Source organism: Corvus hawaiiensis, chromosome 6, assembly GCF_020740725.1.
Source record: "Corvus hawaiiensis isolate bCorHaw1 chromosome 6, bCorHaw1.pri.cur, whole genome shotgun sequence".
NCBI classification, from domain to species: domain Eukaryota; kingdom Metazoa; phylum Chordata; class Aves; order Passeriformes; family Corvidae; genus Corvus; species Corvus hawaiiensis.
In genome coordinates this window covers 36019543-36041264 of record NC_063218.1, presented here as the reverse complement: position 1 = coordinate 36041264, position 21722 = coordinate 36019543, and the positions used below count along the sequence as shown (strand labels likewise).

The 21722-nt window shown below is 38.7% G+C and overlaps 1 protein-coding gene across 6 annotated transcripts in view; it reads right to left on the bottom strand.

The window, feature by feature from the left end:
- Positions 1-21722, bottom strand: part of SIPA1L1 (signal induced proliferation associated 1 like 1) — a 206620-nt gene that overhangs the window by 53772 nt on the left and 131126 nt on the right. For all 6 annotated transcript variants that reach the window (XM_048305684.1, XM_048305682.1, XM_048305679.1 and 3 more), the window contains 4 exons: positions 18111-19926; positions 9753-9883; positions 8961-9149; positions 2595-2769 (listed from right to left, as the gene is read on the bottom strand). In XM_048305684.1, coding sequence (XP_048161641.1) covers positions 2595-2769; positions 8961-9149; positions 9753-9883; positions 18111-19608 — 1993 coding nt within the window. In that variant the 5' untranslated portion in view covers positions 19609-19926. The remainder of the gene's footprint in view (positions 1-2594; positions 2770-8960; positions 9150-9752; positions 9884-18110; positions 19927-21722) is intronic.

Here is a 21722-nt window from a genome sequence, read left to right as displayed (position 1 = left end):
CACATATTCCCCACACCTGAGATGCAGCTCTTGTGACCATCTCGGGTCTTCAGCATTTCCCCTACCACAAAGTGGCTTTTTTTCCCATTTCCAGTGTAGAATATGCTTTAAGTGTTTCCAAATGCAGCTATCCGAAGAGCTGAGTGTTGTGCCCCCAAAGCACCTTCTCTTTCAGCATCTCCAGTCTGTGCTTTGCACACTGGCAGAAAGGAAAACACACCACCATCAAGATCAATTAGAAATGTTTGCTGCCATTGTTTACATTTACTGCTAAACCTACTCATTAAGAACTCATGCATGCTCACATGTAGTGAGGTGTTTTCTCAGTAATCCTGCAGGCACTCTAACCTGAAACATTTCAGACAACTTGAGTTCCTAAGCAGTTCTGGCTGATGAGGTTCTACAGATGTGAGCCTGTAAAACTTGACTGAGAGAAAATGTAGGAAATCCTTCATGAAAGCAGCAGTTTCCACTTAGAGGATTTCCTGTCCTCTATGCTCATACTGAAGTGTTCACATAAAGACTTCTTGTGTTTTTAGATACAGAATGGAGCTGAGTGAGTCTACTGGGCAACGTGAAAAAGATGTGCCAGCTCTCAACATGGAGGAGAACCCTTCATTAGAAGATAACCCTCAAAACCAGGAGAGATTCAGTCAACTTAAAGGTTCCGTTCAGTAGGTGCTAGATTATAGGACATGAACTCAAAGCTGGACAAAACTCTTTCCTCGACTCAGAAGCAACAAAAAGGAATTCAAAACATTTCCGGAAAATTCTGCTGTTCAGAAGAAAATGCAAAGCGAGGACTTAAAAGGCAGTCACAGCTTTCTTGGGTATATTTGAGCAGATGAATCAACTCAATCATACAGCATTTACACGTACTAGAAACCAGTGTGCATGGACTGACACCAATTCACATCTTAACTAATCCAGAAGAAAGGGTAGAGAGGATTTTGCTCTAACTACTCAAAGTAACAAGGTCACAATATAAAACCAGAAGCTAAATAAATGTTTTCTCTGTTTTCCATACACATTTCCTTTTTGACCTAGCTTATCTTTACAACTAATAGAATGACAGTTCAGAGCTGTGCAAAAGGAAGACTCACCTTGAGAATTATATGTATTTCCTACAAGGGAGCTGGTGAGGGACTTTTCCCAAGGACTTGTAGTGACAGGACAAGGGGGAATGATTTTAAACTGAAGAAGGGAAGGTTTATATTAGACATTGGGAAGAAATTATTTACTGTGAGGTGGTGAGGCACTGAAACAGGTCACCCAGAGAAGCCGTGGATGCTCCATCCCTGGAAGTTCAAGGCCCAGTTGGATGGGTCTTTCAGCAACCTGGTCTAGTGGAAAGTGTCCCTGCCCATGGCTGGGGGATTGAAATGAGATGATCTTTCAGGTCCCTTCCAACCCAAACCATTCTATATTTCTATGAAATGCACTCAAGGGAGGAACTACAACAGAGGGAACAAAAGTATTGCAAGTTAAAAAAAGCAGGCTCAACGTTAAAAATGGGCAAAATAGGTGCTAATTTAGGTTTAAAACCAAAGTAGGTTTTATAACCCTCTGAAGATTGATGATCAAACCGGTCAAGAACAGCCTGAGGAGATGGCAACACAACTGCTGTAGGAATTAAGGGCAATACACAGAATGATGGAGCATTAAAGCACAGCAAGGTACTCTATTTGTGCCAGGAGACCCATGACAAGACCACAGCTTCTGCTGCACTAAAGCTGATGAATGCTTTTCAGCTTTCATGAATCAAACTCCTTATTTCATTTCCTTTGCTAAAAATAAAAATGGCAAAAGATCTCCATAGGAACTGGATAGCTCCAGTACCCAAAGAAAAGGAATACAAGACAAAATTTCCCTGAGTAATTTAAACAGATCTACAAATTGAATACAGCATGTGCTAGCTGATAAACAGGTATTTCACATGACTGATTCCAAATGCAGGGAGTTTCATTTATAGTTACGGTCACCCAAGATCATCTTACCACTGCATTTTGTTGCAATATGTTTAACAGTTAAAGCTGATAACATAAAGCTGTAACATAGCTGCCAAATCCAGTTTAATTTCTATAACTCAAAAAAGAAAAAGCACAGAGGGAGGAATACATTTGACAGGATGACTAAGACAAAACTGCCTAGAAGAAAAACTGCATGCAACAGACATCAGAAAAACAGCAGATCAACTTTTCAAGGTGAAGTTACATAGGTGGGTTCTCAAAGCATTTTGGAGACCATCTATAAGCATATCATTAAAAAAAAATAATATACCAGCTGTATTGATTAGTCTTAAGACAACGCACTGATGATGGATTTGCAATACCAATAACTGGTCCACAATTACTGGTTTCTTGTTGTAGCTTTAGTGATAATTTCATACCAAATCAGTACAAAAATCTAATTATTGTCTGAGTTGAGAGACCGTATGAGTACAGTTAAATTACACACGTGCTCTGCTTTCACTTAGATTAAGCAACTGCAGCAAAGATCTTGTTTTTAAGAATTCTCTTCAAAAAGGCAGTTAGCAACCATATCATGCATTTTGTTCACTTAAGGGGGGGAAAAAAACACTGAAAAAGTCTTACTTTTTGTATCCAGCTGAGCACGGTACTTGTCAAATCCCTTGAGTCGAACTCGCTCTCCCAGGAGCTGAAGAAACTCCTCAAAGGCTGGACCTGCTGATTCATTATTATACATTTCCTCTTCAGTGCTTTGCCCAGCTTTGCAGTACATGATACCCACTTTAAGTTGGTAACTTAACTGCAAAAGGAAAAAGATTAAAATTTTATGTGTATACCAAGTGATGAAGCAACTTATGCACTGAATTCAGTTCCACAATTTAATAAACCCGTAATTCCCAAATGAATACCTGATTATCAGTCTAATTTCAAAAGTTAGTCTAGTTCCAAATACTCTCACTGTTTTCTATTGTAACTGCCTCAATGATTGCAGATTTAATCTGAAGATGTCAAAATGTTTTCTGAAGTGAAACACACATGAATGCTGCTTATTTCCAGGAGAACACCGCAGCTTGCAAGTGAATGTCTAACACTGAGCCACATGGGAAGTGCTGGCTGAGTAATGCCAGGACCTTGACTCTCAATTAGGCTGGTACCATGGCTGCCATCCTATGCTAAGCCTTCCACGAAGAAGGGTAGGGCACATCATGTGCTCATTTCTAAAACAAGTGACAAAATGAACATGCTCTCATTTCGAAGAGAGGATAGAAATTTTTCACCTATTAGCACATTCACCTGTTAGCAATGCTGAAAGACTCCGTGGCATTCAGTTGGTCGTCTTCCCTGACTTAAATATGATGATAGTAACAAAGAAAACAGCTAAATTGAGAAATGCTGAAGATTGAGAAACCTTGAAGATACTATTTACTAGCATAGCTCTTCAAATACATTTGTGCTTTTTATTTCCATTTTCCCTCTAATTTGATAGTTGATGTTTCCTAATGCAGCAGAAGTTGAAGATGTGAATAAAGTAATTTTTTACCCAACTGTAATTGTGATTCTTCAAAGCAAACTGTTTCCACCAATTCCAAATTGATACATGCACACACAAAAGGAGTACACTGGCATCATTTACATCTGGACTACAGAAAGACAAGCTACAGAAGGGAAGAAGGCATTACCCACAGCCTTACTGCTGTCTCCAAAACCAATTTCACAGGCAGGAACTCTAATTGAAGGAGCACAAGGGAGAGCCTTGGAGTTTATGCATGTAATTCATCCAGTAGAAATGCATCCTTATTGCCCATGAAATAATCTTTCCTCCCACACATGAATTTTTGCAAAGGCTCGGTTTCAAATAAACACCAACCACATACACCAGAATGAAGCCATAAGAAAATCTATCAAAGCTGGAATGAGATTTACAAGTTTAGGCTACAGGTTAGTGGGAAGTGAAAAGACTTATTTGCAAGGGCACTGGAAGGAAAGTTATCTGAATATATTGTGATTTTCTCTTGGAAGATTCTATCCCAAGCCATGAGGCAAAGGATTTTGAACTTGCTAGGATGATGTGGACACATAATGAAACAGAAATTCATTAATTTAAACCTATTATATTTATGATGGGATAATTTAAAGGTCCTCAGAAGTGGTCTTACTCTGTCTCTAAAGAAAGTAGATTTTAAAATTTAAAAACTCTGGAAATTGCAACTTTACCGTATTCTTCCTTTACTACCAAAGATGAATGATGATGGGGATAAAAGTATTAGCAGCAGGAAAACAAGGAGGGAAAAAGAAGGGTAAAGATAACCTGGCTTGTTTACTCCTGCTGAAGAAGTCAGATATATATGTCACAGTTCTAGTCTTTCCCCACTACAGACTATCCCTTATTTTATCACCTGACACACTACATGATTTGCATCCTCTAAATATGTCCAAATTTCTTATGACAAAACTCACATACAGCATAAAATCATAAAATGGTTTGGGTTGGAAGGGACCTTAAGGATCATCTAGTTCCTAAAGTCCTGACATGGGCAGCAGGGACACGTTCTACTGGACCAGACTGCTCAAATCCACATCCAAGCTGACTTTTAACACTTTCAGGGATGGGACATGCCCAGCTTGGCAACCTGTTGAAGTGCCTCCTGCAGACACGTGGTATGGGAGGAGAAAGGAGGGGAGCGAGGAAGGGTGGTGAGAGGTGGCACTGCTGCTGCTCCTGTGGGAACAACTGCCAGCACTTTCCATACCAGCAGTAGCAGGTCCTGTCTCGGACCATTCAGGCATCTGCTGCTCAGATGTGTTTTCTCCATCCCACAGAAACAGGATGGATGCAAGTGCTTTGTGGAACCACAACACCTGTACTGCTAACTATAATAGCTTCTAGTAATTTCACTTAAACAAGTTAGGACAAGGAAAATTATTCTCATGAAGCACACTTGCAATATTTAAGTTTCACCTTTAGGTGAAGGAAGTATTTTCAAGGGCATAAACATAAATGGGATCTGCAGCACCAATGAGCAAGCAAACCACCATGCTTTATTGCTTTGAAAATGTCAGCCTAAGAAACTAAACAAGGACTATGCAGAGAGCAGGGTGTGCCTTCTAGCTGTGTTCTTAGATTTGCTATATTTTGAAAAAAAAGTTTCCCTAAGGACAACACAAGTTGGCATTTCTGAATCAAAAAGAGCAGATCTGGAGAAAGGCATGTAGTCCCCATTATTAAACCTCCTTTTGATAAATCTACGGTCCTTAGAAGTGTATAAACTACAAGAAAAAGCCAAAAAAGAAGTTGAAGCATGAATTCTGTTGTGGTAAAACTACTAAAGTAGCATCTTCATTTTAATAATCTGAAAGCATTTACGTATTCATATACGTGCAAAAAGTGCATTTTAAGGATTTATCTAGCACCCAGTCAAGACAGCAGAAAGTACGGCTTGGATTTAACCAGTCAGCAAGTTTATATTATGAACAGGGAATTATATTAAGAACCAAGTGACGTTTCTCAGTATTTCTGTGAATGAGGAATTGCCATAAAGATTAACTTCTACTGAAATAAATCAGTAATTGCCCTAATATTCAAATTTTTAAATCATATTTGGAAGTAAACTTAGAGTAACTTACCAAGAGGTCTGCATTCAAGACAAAGATTAGTAGATGGTAATTAGCAAAGAAGCCAGTGCAGCCCTAGGAAATGACTGGATTGCTGTTTAACACAGAACCATTCAAATGAATGCATTTTAATAAATCCAATAAAAGAACAGCTAGGTGACAAGCAGTGTGGACCATATGTACAGAACAGCAGATGTTACCACTCAAGCAATCTCAGAGGAAGTAAGGAACGAGCACACACCACCAGTACAAAACTAGGGCAAGAAAAATATTCCCATTCTGACTCTGAATGACATATGCAGATATTGAAAGAGTAGAAGAGACAGAGCTCAGCCATAAGAGTGATATGAAATTCAGAGAAAATATGTTGCACTGAAAGACTTGAAAAGTGCAATCTGTTTAGTTTATCATAAACAAGACCAACAGATGATTTAATCACTGCATACAAAAACCTTTGCTGGAAAAAAAATCTCACACCAAAATGACTTTTAAGATGTAGCAGAGAAAAATATCAGAAGTCTTAAAGCTGAAGGCAGATAAATTTAAATAAAGAAGTGGAAATTCTTAAATATGAAAACAACCAACTGCTTTAAGACCTCACTCAAATATAGAAAAGACATCTTATTCTAATGAAAACTGATGCATACAAATTTGGCTCAGTGAAGGGATTCCTGGGTGAAATTCAATGGCTAAGTCAGGCTAAGGTGACTTTATAATCTTAACTCTTAAATTTACAAAACATTTTATCTGTTATATCAAACAGGCACCTGTTCATGCTGTAACGAAACAGTGTGACACTCAGCAAGAAGAAGTGATCAACATTCTGTGTACCTAATTAGTAGAGCAGCTGTTACCCAATTTTTGTTAGCTTAGAATTGAAAAAATGCAGCTTCTAATTAGTACAGAGTGTGCTTATCTTTTTCTGCTAGAAGTGTCAAACTGTTTCATTACCACAAAAACAGAAAATACTTTGATGCAGATAATAAAAATTTAACTATCGCTCATCCTTAATGATTTTCCAAAGTTTAAGTATTAGAAAACCATACTATGGGAGCTTAATAACATACAGGATATGAACTAAGGATAATTCAACCTCATAGTTTTGTTGGAATATCATAAAATGGTTTGGGTTGGTAGGGGACCTTAAAAATCATCCAGCTCCAATCCCTCTACCATGGGCAGGGACACCTTCCACTAGACCAGGTTGCTCATAGCTCTATCCTACCTGGCTTTGAACACTTCCAGGGATGGGGCATCCACAGCTTCTCTGGGTGACCTGTTCCAGTGCCTCACCACCCTCACAGCTTAGAACTTCCTCCTAATATCTTATCTAAACCTACTCTCTTTCAGTTCGAAGTTATTCCTCCTTGTCCTGTCACTCTATGCTCTTGTAAAAAGTCCCTCTCATCTTTCCTGTAGGCTCCCTTCAGGTACTGGAAGGCCACAGTTAGGTCACCCCAAGCCTTCTCTTTTCCAGGCTGAGCAATCCCAATTCTCTCAGCCTTTCCTCACAGCAGAGGTGCTCCATCCCTCTAATTACCTTGGTGCCCCCTCCCCTGGACTCACTCCAGCAGGTCCATGTCCATCCTGTGCTGGGACCCCAGATCTGGATGCAGCACTGCAGGTGGGGTCTCACCAGAGCAGAGCAGAGGGGCAGAATCCCCTCCCTCTCCCTGCTGCCCACGCTGCTCTGGATGCAGCCCAGGACACCATTGGCTCTCTGGGCTGGGAGTGCACACGGCTGGGTCATGTCCAGCCTCTCACTCACTGGAACCCCCAAGTCCTTCTGGGCAGGGCTGCTCTCGATGTGTTCATCCCCAGCCTGTGCCTATACATAGGTGCAGCACCTTGCACTTGGTGTTCTTAAACCTCATGAGATTCCCACGGGGCCACTTCTTGAGATTGTCCAGGTCCCTCTGGATGGCATCCCATCATTCATGCATGGCAACTGCACTACTCAGCTTGCTAATTTGCTGAGGGTGCACTCAATCCCTTCATCTGTATCATTAATGAAGATACTAAGTCCCAATATGGACCCCTGACGGGCACCACTTGTGCCTGATGTCCATTGTGATTCTGAGCCATCAACCACTACTCTCTGGATGCAACAATTCGACCAATTCTTTATCCCTCTAACAGTCCACTCATCAAATCCATCTCTCTCCAATTCAGAGAGAAGGATGTTGTGGGGGACCATGACCAAGGCTTTACAGAGGTCCGGAAAAATAGTATCTGCAACCCCTCCCTTGTCCACTGATGTAGCTACTCCATCACAGAAGGCCACTGGGTTGGTCATGCAGGATTTGTCCTTGTTGAAGCCATGCTGACTGTCTCAGATCCACCTCCCTTTCCTCCATGTGCCTTAGCACAACTTCCAGGAGGATCTGTTCCATGAGGTTCCCAGGTACAGAGGTGAGGCTGACAGGGCGGTAGTTCTCAGGATCTTCCTTTCCACCCTTTTTAAACATGGGTACAATGTTTCCCCTCTTCCAGTCTCCTGGGATTTCCCCTGACCACTTCTCAGAGAGGGCTTGGCAACCACATTCAGCCAATTCCCTCAGGACTCTGGGATGTATCTCATTGTGTCCCATAGACTTATGTACATTCAGGTTCATCAGGTGGTCGTGAACCTGATCTTCTCTTACAGTGGGAGGGACCCAGTCCCGTCCTGGGTCCATCCACTCAAGAAGCATGGAAAGAGAGGTTGCCAATGAAGACTGAGGTATGCACACAGCTACAAAATGTCACTACTGAAGTTTATAATAATAAAATTCACTTCAGTCAAAGACTTTCATTTTGCTAAGTCTAAGCTGTATTGCTGATGAGCCTTGGTTCCATCTTTAAAAGACCAGGAGACTATCACCTAAGTGAAAATTATTTGTATAAAGAAAGGCTTAGAATATTTTGCCATGTAGTTTGTTCCAGGGGAAAGAAAAAAAGAACGCCAACAAAACAAAAAGATATGGGCAGCACCCTGGTCATGGTTTAGCCAATACAGTATTACAACGAAACATGGGAGACCTTTCTTTTTAGTGTAACAGCAATAAGAAAAACAGAACTGCCTCCTTCCCACAGTCTTTGAAAAACAATAATGTAGTCTCTTTTAAAGTCAATTTAAATGAACAACTGCCATAACATCAATCTAAAACTTCAGGCTACCTAGAGAAATGAACTTGATTTCATACATACCAAATATTCTGCAAAACTTGGGGGAAATAAATGCAATGTAACTCTCCCTATAGATGACGAGTTTTAGTTTAAATGAGGCATTTCGACAGACTGACTCTAATCATATAAAGCTAAAAGATAATTTTGCAACTCATGGCAACAATCTGACAGATTAAGATCATTTGTTTAATTCTGTAACTCTGCACTTACCCCTTGCTCATCAAGCTTCATAAGCTGTTCTGTGACTTTTGGAGTGTTGAAGGCGAGCCTTAGGCAATGGATATTCAGCTCTGGAACCACATACTCCAGCACTTCTTTTAGGGGAAGTCCCCTGGCTGTGCAATGCTTTGCAGTAGAAGGGATAGCATCTTCCAGCACAGAGCCTCTTAATGTCATGAGCTGTGCACACAAAAGAACAGCACATATATTGACTTATGCACTGAGATTGACTAACAATAGCAGTGGAACTAAACATACTACTTTTCCAATTCTCAATAAAGATCAAGGACACTGAGGAATTTCTGTTAGCATAAGACCAACACTGATACACAAAATGTCACTCAGTGACAGCTAAAAGTAGTCAGACTATTAAAATGATTCATCAGATTAAAGTTTTACAGGAAACTACTACCTGGAAAAATTAGTATTAGTATAGTATTTCTAGCAGAGCATTTAAAGTAAAAGTTCTCAGGTCTGCCCACTGCCACATGTAAAAGTGAAGGAAGCCATTTCCCTCCTCTTTGCTTGCTTCTAGCTAATACAGCTCCTGTAAGTTTCTCAAGATTTAACCAAAACAACCTTTGCTTTCCTCTGTATTGGATGTTATGGAATAACTCACATACATTCTGTGCCAGATAAACATGTGGCACAATTCTGTCAGGAGGTTCCTGGATTATACAGAAATCTACTATCAATGCTGTAAAGCACATAAACCCCACACATGACACCTGGTTTCGCCTGCTCACTTCTAGTTTCTTTTACTATCACCCCTGAACTGCTTACCTCACTGGTTCTGAATATGATCCGGTAGTTGTACTGAGGTCCATTTTCTTTGATTTCCTCTGGCTTCTCTCTTCTTATACTCACAGCTACTGGACCCAGGTTCTCATCTGCCCCAAAGTAATTCCAGTGCTCTTGTATATGAGGGAAAAAAAAAAAAGAAAAAAAAAAAAAGAAAAGAAGAAGTCTGTCTTACTTCTTATATTTCAACTATATTTTCATGCTTGATTGTTACACTGGAAATAAACTGCCAGCTCCATGGAGTCAATAAGAGCATGTCTTCAAGTGGTACCGGGATGTCATTCTTGTGCTTCAGTTCTCTTGTGAGCTCCATTTATGCAAAAAGGCTGAAATTCAACATGGCATCTCTGCTTAAATAGGGCTAAAACAGGATACACCTCTTCCATCAGCTTTTATATTGCCATCTGTTTCATTCACGTTGAGCTAAGTAAGTACAACCAATTTCCTCCTTAAAAATAAAGGGAAGGAAGCCAAATGCACCAAAGTGGGAAACTCAACAACCTATGTTAAAATAGAAATGTCAAATAACTGTACTTAGCAAAGGATGTAAATTATTTATTTTTGTTTGACTGTTTTTTGCTTTTTCCATACACGTTACTCAGTTCTAAAATGGGAAAAACTGATGAAGCTGAAAAAGAAGTTAAAGGCTTGTTCACAGTAAAAGTATCAAATCATAGTACCACAGAAAAGTAAAGCACAAGAATAAAATAACTAGCATACATATTTAACAGTGAAGTGTTCAACAGCCCTAAAAGTGAATTTAAAGTGCTAAGAGTTGAGTTGAAAACCAGTCTAGTGGGGAAGGCAGCAGAGAGGAGAATACAGGATTGGTGAAATCACTCACTAGCTTAACAGCAAATTCTTTGAAACACATTTTTATATTTGTCTAACTATAGACAGGTAAAGCCAAGCTTTACATGAAAAAAAGTTAGAAAAGCACATTTACAAAAATCAAAGCTCAACGATTTTAAAGATTGGTGTTGAAGGCTCTTCTGTTCAACCTTTTGAGCATTACGAACTATCTTGACTGATGACAGAGGTATATCACCATTAATGAAGCAACATATAAACAAAGCTGCACATATCTTAAGTGACTGCTGAATTTAAACACATATTCCCTAAAAGAAAATTTAAGGGAAAAGTCCAAAAAAAAGGAGTCAAGCACTGTACAAGAAAAATAAGTCCCATGTAATCATTTTCCATAAGCTGCATGTATGAATGAATTTATACATGCACAAAAATACAAAGTTAGAACCACCTGAAAATTCAGCAATTCAAAGATGTGAAATTCGATGGAATGAAAAAGAGACATAACTGCCCTAACAGGAAATGTAACCACATTGTCTTTACTACATACAGATTACTTGTTATTCTTAAAACAACCAGAATTTTAAATAAGAACTTTAGGAGCAGTCTAATATGAGCTATTCTACTATAGAGACAAAATGTAAAATATTTTAACATCATCATCAAGAACTGCAGCTTTTAAGATAATAAAAATAGATATTGAAATACACTCCATCTAAAGTGAATGGTAATCATTTTTCCAATTAATAATATTGTTAAAAATTTGAGAGCCTCATTTTTACTGTAATTCTTTTAAAACTTATACTTACTGGTCCTTGCAAAACCTCCCTCCAACATACTGAGTGCTTTCACACAGTTGTCCAGCACTTCAAGCCCCTGGGGGCTCTAGTCAATACCTCAGTGTCTGGTATTCTATTATCCCTCACTCAATGTTTTCTGTTTAAAGATTTCAGAGCATGCATGACATAAAAGAAACATGCTTGCAGCATTAGAAGACTTGCTTTCTACCAAATCCCTCTGCAAGTCATGAAGAGCCAATGCTATACATAAAGGTAATTAAAATTCAAAATTCTTCTAATATCTTGTGGAATATTCTGTAAATATTGTCATTAAATTTTGGGTGACTAAACTGTGAGTGGGCAAATTATTAATAGATTAGATCATCCATATAAGCCTAATTACATTTTTACAGTAGCCCACAGATACGAGCCCTGTAAATGCCAGAGATGTTCTGTTGTTTAAAATTTCAAACTACCTTACTAGCACTCTAGCTTATTTTCTTCCTGCATTAAGTAGCTTGCTTTTTTTTCAGTGTTTACAGCTCACCAAACAGTTTATGGCCAACAAGGTCAATGCAGAAGCAGCACAGTCTTTGAGAAAGATTAATTTTTTAATCAGCCTATTACATAGCTTCTAAAACCTGAGATAACTTGGCCATCTCCACACTAAACTGCTTAGTGACTTAAAAACAGTGATGTGGATTTGCTTTTATAATAGAAAAACTTACAGAAAAAAGTTATGGTGGTCATGCATACTAGAAGGGTCCAAACATTACATTAGTTTTCTATATTGAGAGCCACACAGTAAAATTTGTCTAACCTGCAACCATTCTAGCCTGCAATTCAGATAGACAATTTTCTCAGGATAAATTATTCTACATCTTGAAAACACATTTAAGAAGTGTGGCAAGAGGAATGTTTGAAGCTGCACACACATACACAAAATACACATACAATTCTGTATCATTTGATTAAGCTTTTTAATTAGCTCCTATTGCTTTGGAAAAATGCATGAAGTAGTGTGGAACTTTACACTTCTCTGCTAAGAGGAAATGTCTTTTATTCTCTTTTCCTTCAGCCAGCACTGCAGTGTCTTTCTTGCTGTCCTATGCACATCCTTAGTCCTCTCCTCTACTCACATTTACTACAGGATTGTTCATTCTTTACCTTCATTCTTTCTCCTCCCCTATACCCCATCTCTGTATTCATTCTGCAAGATACAGTATATACCCCTGTATCTGACTACTTTTCCTTCTGGTACACTTTCTCGCACCTCCACCTGATTTTCTCCTACATCCTGAATCTCCTTACATCCAACAATTTTCTCTTTCCAGTGCACAAAAAGAAGTAGCAGAATTAAAGTGAAAAAAGCTTAATATCCAATCTAAATGGAGTTAATTAGGAATTTTATTGGGAAAACAAGGGCTATGTCACAATCATAACTCAAGAACTTTATGTCAAACATGAATACCATAGAAGGCAGCTTATTTCTCCACACCACACAGAAGCTCATTGGAAGCAACATTTCTCAAGGTTGATATTTAATTTAAACTACTGTTGAAAAATGACTTAATTAACAATCAGGATAACTAGCGACAGCCACAAATCAATTTATAAATCCACACCCAAAAGAAATAATAACTTGATTGTACCTGGTCATTAAAACAAACTATACATACTTTTAAAAATAGTTAAATATTTATCAAGTCACTCAAAAGATACTTCCAGTGAAAGAACCAAAACTAAAATACTTATTTCCCTAGCAGATATTTATGAGTTTCCTTTGCAAAGGAAAGCCAAGTAAATGCACTTGATTTTGACTGAAAAGGTTCTTTTGTGCTTTTATCGTATTTCTCTTTAGGTATCATGTTCAACTGATATTTTGTGTAATTGGACTAGAAATAAAAATCCCAAACATTTCTCTTCTGAATGAAACTCAGCATCAAGCATTTTCCTCTAATCCTAGCTCAGCATTTACAGTACTGGAAAACTCTGCTCAGTAGTCCTCTGGAGACAAAAAGGCAGGCAGCATTTTGAGAGCTCTGCAAGTCTAGCCATATACTTGAAAAGCACCAACTAACTCTTGGACAGAATATGCAGCAATTTAGAGCATTAGAGCAAAGGGTATTTTTACTGGCTGCCAACAGTTAAAGGAAAGCTGACCAACAGCTCATTTGTTATAAAACCAGTTCAGGAAACTATTTACTTCTCAGTCAAGCCTTTCAACCTAAGCCAGTAACTAATATTTGTCCTAAATGGTAACATTAGCGACTACTGCATGAGGAGGATGGAAGCAAAACAGATGCTCTTGGTTCTTTCCACGAGAACTGTAATTCCCAGATGCAATTACAGGCACAGAGAAAACAGACTGCTCCTCTGGAGTGATAGGCTCTCTTTTCTGAACTGCACTCGGACAAGCTGATGGAAACAAATTTTTCTCTCCCTGCGATTTTAATATTGATTATAAATAAGTCTTTAGTAAACATATCTCTGTGCAGCTTTCACAAATTGGTTCTTGCACTGGCTTTGTCCTCTCCCCTTCTTTTTTATGCACTAGCTTAACTTACAAATGTCTAGACTTCAAACATTTAGTTAAGTCTTTCTATCAAATACACCTTTTAAAACACACCATTATTTAATCACCTTGTAAATACATCTTGTGCATCATAAGTAGCATTCATTTCTTATAAGGATAAACATTTCCATGTGAGTTCACTGTGCATGAGCTTCTGTTAGTGAATTGAGAGAAAAGACTGCAATTCATATGGTCCTGCAAGGTTCATTTCTCTCCACTGAGTACAAAGGGAGTCTGCACAATTAGCCCAGATATAAAGTAGAAAAGCTGAATCCAGCCTTGGGAAGTACCATTATAAAGTTCTTTTCCCAGTATCTTTTTTTAAGTATCATTTCTCTTACTTCCACTAAACTGTCTCCACCAGTATTTTCACATTTAGAAGCCTGGACACCAGGCCAGAATACTATTTATCAATTCCACTGCTCTGTAGAGGGACCGATTTCCTTTACATACAAAAACTCATTCATTTGCATTCATTGAACTTATACAAGACTCATCCATAAATGTCACATGCAAATATTTTACACTAACTAGATGAAAATATTTTAATTAATTTGGACCATGCTAGTAATAGTGCAAGATCACTTATACTTCCTCCATACACTGCTAAAATTTGAGATGGATCCACCATCTAAGTAACAGTACCTGTAAAAAATGAGCTATTGATTACATATAATTGAAGACTTCAGACAAGTCACCATCAGCATTTCACCACATTACTTTGAAGAAATTAAAAGGGACTACATGAACGCAATGGCTTTCATCCTTTTTTTTTTTAAAGACACAAGATTAACTATGCTTTTTCTTTTCTTTTATGTGACAAGATCTATTTTTCATGAAATCATGCTGACTGGCATCATTGACAATTTTTAACTGGCAGTTATTTACTGATATAGTCCCAAATCACCTTCTTTGTTATTTCCAGTTGGAATGAAAACTAACTCAGGCTTACAATTCTCTGGAACATTGCTTTTTATTCTTTGCAAGCTCTAGGATAAATAGGGGTTCTCTAAGTCTGTGAAATTTTCCTGGTTTGAGATCTTTAAAAGCTATTGTTGTTGAATCAGAATTCTTCTAAGAATACTTCTAAGACTATAAAATTATCCAAAGCCTACTGACTTGATGAGCTGATCCCACTGAAACTGTCTTTTGGCACAGTCTGTTCCAATTGTAACATCATAAAAATGCAACATCCTCTTCAAGCAAAAAAAATTCTGCATCATTACTTGCTTCATGTTACATAAAAAATTCAGTTACAACTGACTTCCCAGATTTTTTTCCCCCTATTATGCTGCTTTAAGTTTTATCACTATTCCACCTCATCATCTTAGTCTAAAGTTTGCTCAGGGAATGATGATACTCTGGGTGGTCAACAAAATGTGTTTTGTACTTGTAGAAAATTGGGGTTTGGGCTATCTAATGAGGCTTCTAAAGTACAGCTTTTCAGATAAAAATCTCTGGTAGAAACAATGCCCCTGGTTTGGACTCCGCTGGACTGAACACAAGAAAAGTGAATTTAAAACCCAATTTTATTCCTTAAGAAAAAAAAAAAAAAATTGCAGCTGCTTCTCCCCATTCAATCCTACTGTCCTGGGTTGCAGTGTATTCTATTACCATCCTCTTGAGCTGTGTGTTTCCTTGCCTCCTCCCCCCAGACTATCTTTCTGTTAATGGCCCATCAATGCCCTGCTGCATGACTCAGAGATAACTCCCTCCGGACCATCTTCTGTTAATGAGCCTAATCAACACTTGGCCTCATGACTCATTACCCCATTGTGAGATGCTCCACCCAGAGGGAGGAACCAAGCATTCCATCCTGGATATAATCTGAGATTCCGAACACCACAGACACCCTTTCCACTGGATTTCCAGAGGACAGGAGCTACATAGCCACCACTGGACTTTCTGAGGAAGAGCAGACCCTTCTATAGGATCACCGCTTCGACAGAACCACATCCATCGCTTCAGGAGGATGGCAGTCACCATCTTACTGGACTGCTACTGCCACCCTGACTAACAGGGTGTCAGGTTGTATCCTGACTCTGTCAGTTTAAACCAGTTTTCTGCCTTTTTTTTTTTTTTTTTTTTTTAATTTCCCTATTAAATTGTTATTCTGACTTGGTGTCTCCTACTGGCTTGTTTTCAAACTAGTACACCTACTCCATAACACACATTTTTATATCTGGTTGCTCCTCACCAGTACCCTTAGGACTAGATTATGTCGATTTTATCAATTCATCTTAATTATATCTACAAAAAATGGAAATGTAACCGTGACTGGATCTGCAGTAGCACAAGGGCGTGGCTTCCCTTAAGGAGAAGGCAAATCAATAAATTGTTGCCTAAGGGCTGAAATTCCACTTACACTTCCTTCCTCTTCTGCTATTCACTCTCATCCCTTACGTGGCAGTAGGACTTTGGCACTTACTCTGACTGCAAGGAAAGATAATATCCCTCACCATAACTGGAGACAAACAACCAAGCAGTAAACCCCAAATATATCATGATGGCAAGACTTCTGCTTGCTTGTTTAGTAAACTCAACTGGCTTATCAAGTTTTCTGAAAACAAGAGAACTAGTACAAGGAAGAGGGAGGAATTAAGTCTCCCCCTCTTAGTGCTTAAATGCTGTAAATCAGGTCAGCTGTAACATGAAACTTTAGTTGTTGATTGCAAAAACTCACTAGAGACTGATAGGTAATCAAATTGTTCCAGAGGGAGACAGAGAAGAATATAATTGCAAACAAAGGTCACAAACCTCAGGCTCTCTGCTCGAAACATACCTTATCCTATATCACACATCTAGCTTACTTTCCCCAGGAAACCATTATTTTCCCTAACTCCTCTGTCTTCGAAGGATAGCAACCAGCATTCTCAAAAAACATGGACCAAAGGCTACCTCTCAGCCCTAGAAAGAATGCAGAAAGAGGAGACTATGCAAAGAGTAACAAGAGCCATCCAACCAATGGACAATGCAGGGAAGAAGAGTTGGGAGCTGAACATATTTTGAAGGCAAGAGAGAAATGGGAAATGAGATTATTAGCAGTAACACGCAGTTAAGAAGCTGAAGGTTTTTCTTTTAACAGACCATCAACTTAATTCTAACCAGGCATCCCTGTTGCTTTTATCTGTAAGAAACAAGCTCTTTTGACCTGCATTTGCTAAAGAGAAGAAACTCAATCCTAATCATTGGAAGGTAAGGAACAAGCACTCTCCAGGTCGGTCATCAGATCAGCTCTGTCCATCAGGAAATACAATACCATCCTGCAGACAGAACTTTTTTAAAGGACTTTTTTTCTGAAATCCTTTTAAAACATTTTTAGAATAATGAAGAACAGAGGGAGATCTGCATCTCATGGTGCCAGTATTATTTTGACAGGGGGGACAAAGAGGGGAAGTATCTGGGTAATGTTTGGGATTTGCTCTTTTCTATAAGTCAAAAGGCTTTGATCTGTTGCTTTGGGCTTTTTTTCTCCCTCCCATACACATCCAATGGAAATTATCATTCTTGGTTTCAGAGTAGAACCATGCGATAAGAGAACTGCACTCTGGTTTTTCAGATACACTGTTGTCATTGAAACATGGGTATTTATGTGTGTATATATAGTTATATCTATATAGTGTTAGTTTGTGCCTGAAAAATCTGACAAATTAGAATTTTCTTTCTAGAGTGACAGCTATAATGAAAACAGTGAGTGAGGAAGACAGATTTTTATTTTTATTTATGTATTATCTACTTTGAAAAATTTAGAAATGGATTATTAAGTTATTAGTATGTCCAAAGATTATTATAAATGCTAACTGTCCAAGATGTACATTCAATTAAATCCTCAGTACATCAAGTCTTGGCACAGTGGGAAGAAAGTTCCCATATTTTAGGATTTTCTTGTTTTCATCTTTCAAGTGTCAACCCCTGTCCACTTCCATGGGTACCCAAAGCTGTGTTTCAAGACATTTATATTTGTAGCCATCGCTACCACATCTATCAGCAATAAAATCCTCAATATTCTTATATTCCAAGACTCTGAAAGACTATTAGATATAGCACATACCATCAGTAAAATATACCATCAAAGAAATACATAATTCTTGCAAATACTATTAAGCATCAACTGAATTTTACGTGTTTGGAAAACAAAGAATCGTTCTTAAAACTCAAGAAGAAATAAAATTTACCTACCTTTCTGGTAGAAGAATTTTCGATAATAATATGCACCAAGGTCTACATGTTCAACGATGTATCTTTTCACTCTGTCTAGGTGTAAAATCAGGTTCTCCTTGGGAACTTCCAGAACTGCAACTCCAGCATTTGTGCAATGAGAACTCAGAGTCGACTCAAATGAGGCACTTTCACACCCACTGAAGGAACCTGAATTAGATTTGGAAAGGCTGATCTTCCTTTCCCCTTCCCCACCAATCTCATTACGAAAATAAGGACAACTCATCACTAGTTCATTGCTTTTATCATCCCCCTGGTCCATATTGAGACTTCCTTTTGAATTCAGGTCTTCAGTGCTGCCCATTGGAGAATTGAAACTTGCAGAATGTGACAAAGGTCCAGAGACAAGTGATGCTACAGCAGCAGCAGATGCACCTGTCGTTGTGTTCCTTCTTTTAATAACATTATGCCTGTTGATTGCTGCTTCATTTAAATCAAATAAAATACTCTGTACATCATAATGAGCAAAACACTTCGGACATGTCCAAGGCTTAATGCTATCTTCTGACCTGTTATCTTCAAGATCTGAAGACTTCCCAAGTTCCCCTTCACCTTTGGCATTGCGCAGCTTACGAAAAATAGATGAATCTCCTGTCTCTGATTTTGAGCGTCTCTTGAGTGGCTTCTCCCTTTCCTTAAAGAGTCTCAGGTTTTCCCTTTGAGTAATAGGTCCATCTATCACATCTAGAGAGAATCCTGAACCCTTGCTTCCACTGGCAATCAGGAGCTCACCGAGTTTTGTTGTGCCTGGGCTTCTCTGATCAGACTTTTCATCTTTATAGCCCTTCAATAAGTCAAAAAAACTTTCCCCTGAAGTTCCCTGCTTATCTATGGAAGATGTGCTGCCATACTCTCTGTGCAGAGATGGTCCAGATTTAAATGTAGGTGAAATACATTCATCAAAACTATCCACATCAAGCTCACTTATGGTAATGTCGCTGTTGCTGCGCTGCCGTATTCTGCGAAGAGCTTTCCTTGGGGAACTGGGATAGCCATCGGGTGTAAGAAACCTGGAATCTAGATTCTCAGATTGTCTGGTCTTGTTTTTAAGTGTGCTCTGGATGCTCTTTAACATGACAGAATCACTAGCATTCAGGTTAACAGAGCTTCCCTGACTCCCAGGACTGCTTTTAGAAGACATGCTGTCAAGGCAACTTGATGTTTCAATATCCTGACTAGATCTGCTTGCCTCCTTGATGTTCTCCTTCCTTGGGGGCCAATCAGCAATCCTTGCCCTGACCCCCATTTTAGGGACTCCAGGGGTAGAGGTAACGTGATGGGAACTCTCATTGCGAGGAGGTCCAACTGGCGCCATGACTGCAGATCCTAAGCTGCCATTCTGTGACCTGAAGCGCCTCATGTAGAAGTCATCCGAGTGGACTTTTGAGGTGCCATCTGTTCCGACTGATACCCCAGTGGCAACAGCCCTTTCGGTCTGGGACCGCTTCAAGCTGGTCATGGTCTTTCAGTACGTTCAACCTTAGTAAGTTCCAAGAAAAAACACAGTCATTTCTGCTTTTTAAATGCACAGTTCTCTTTTGGAGAATAGTCTCCAAAATACACAATGGTTGCATGAGATCTTAATCATGGACATTTAAGGACACAGTTAAATGCAGGATGTCTAGAAAATTCAGATATTCAGTAGGTTTTGATAAGCAGTAATTTCCTTTAACTTCTGCATTTTAAGAAGTAGCCATGCTCCAATACATTCAAATTGCTTCAACTTGTGCTCCAAAATATCAGAGTTTTAATTGAATCGCTTACGCTTCTTTTAAGCCTAGAACAGAAAACAGAGATAAAATCATTAATTCTTTAATATATAACGTTTTTTGGTAACTGACACTATTAAGGTAATTATTACATATAATTAATATTTTTAACAAACATGCTTTAAATCACACTGATCATCTCAAAAATGCAGCACTGTGTTACGTGCTGGTGAGGAGTTCTTGATATTGTTGGGCTGCCTTCTGAAAAAATACTTCTGGATTCTGATTCCACACAAATAGAAATTTTTCCTTCTGAATTGATTAGTGGTACTTTTTAGTTGGGTTAGTGAACAGTGTTACAAAGTACAAGTAGGGAGCTTCTCAGCTAAGGACACATACAGCATACAATTCCCAGAGAAATGATGTAAGAGCCAGATCAGGACTCCAATTTTTATTTATAAACACTTTAAAGAATTTACCATTTACAAGTCATACATCCTTGGTTGCTATTAGGTATTAACACTACCTATTCAACTTTCCTGTTACTGTAAATAGCTGGTATGTTAACTAAAAAAAAAAAAAGAAGCTAATTAGCAAAAAGTGTAAAAAATTCTAAGAGAATGGCTGTCAAGAACATTCATTTTGTGCTTTGCAGACTAGTTGCAGACTAGTTGCATAGTCCAGAAAGCATGTATTACTTCTGTCCAGAGTTTACAACATATAAGAAGGTTAAAACTAAATAGAAACACATACTTTTAAGTAACTCGATATGAAAAGTTTCATTTATTTCCCTGGCTAACAAAATTTTGTCTACCACAGCTCCTGTATTATCCAACTTCACAAAGTCACAGAAATTAAATGCTTTCCCATACTTCATCAGTATAGAAGTGATTACAAAGCCTTTAGTACACTGCCCTTTGAGGAGCTAAAAAAAAAATAATCCACAAATACATCCTTGCTGGTAGAAGACAAAAGCATGGGATTGTCAAGATAAAATCTTGCATTGCTGTGTACATCCTTTAACACAAAGAAGTTAATAATTTTCAAAGGCTGAACCAATTACACAGAATGTGTCCTTTAAATATTTGCCAAATGTGTGCAGAGATGCTGCTGAACCAGCACGGCATTGACAATACAGCATTGTCTAAAATCAAGGCTTTCTGATGCTTCCAGGGAAACCAGCACTTTCTGCAGTCTCAGAACTACAGTACTTTGCAGCACACTAATTAAATACCAAGCCAGGGAACTTTCTGCCTCCAAAGGCAGCACGTTTAAACTTCACTTGCCATATACAGCACCTCTAAAATAGCGGCTCTTAATATAAATCTCAACACATGAGGAATACTTAAAATGCAAGCTGACTGCATCACACATAAGAACGGTGCGAGTCACCCAGGGTACTACTGTATTTGCACAGCCATTTACATAAACGCAGCTCTTTTCCTTGTAATGCTGCTACAATCTTAGAACCATAAAATGGTTTGAGTTAGAAGGGACCTACAAGATCATCTAGTTCCAACTCCCCTGCCACAGGCAGGGATGCCACCCACTAGATCAGGTCTTGAACACCTCCAGGGATGGGCCATCCACAGCTTCTCTGGGCAGCCTGTTCCAGTGCCTCACCATCCTCACAGAAAAGAACTTTTTACCATTTAATCTAAATCTTTACTTTTTTTTAGTTTAAAACTGTTCGCCCCTTGTGTTATCACTATTTGCTCAGGTAAAAAGTCTCTCTCCATCTTTTTCAAAGCCCTCTTTAAGTACTGGAAAGCTGCAATGAGGTCTCCTCACAGCCTTCACTTCTCCAGGCTGAACAATCCCAGCTCTCTCAATCTGTCTTCAAAGAAGACTTGCTCAAGCCCTC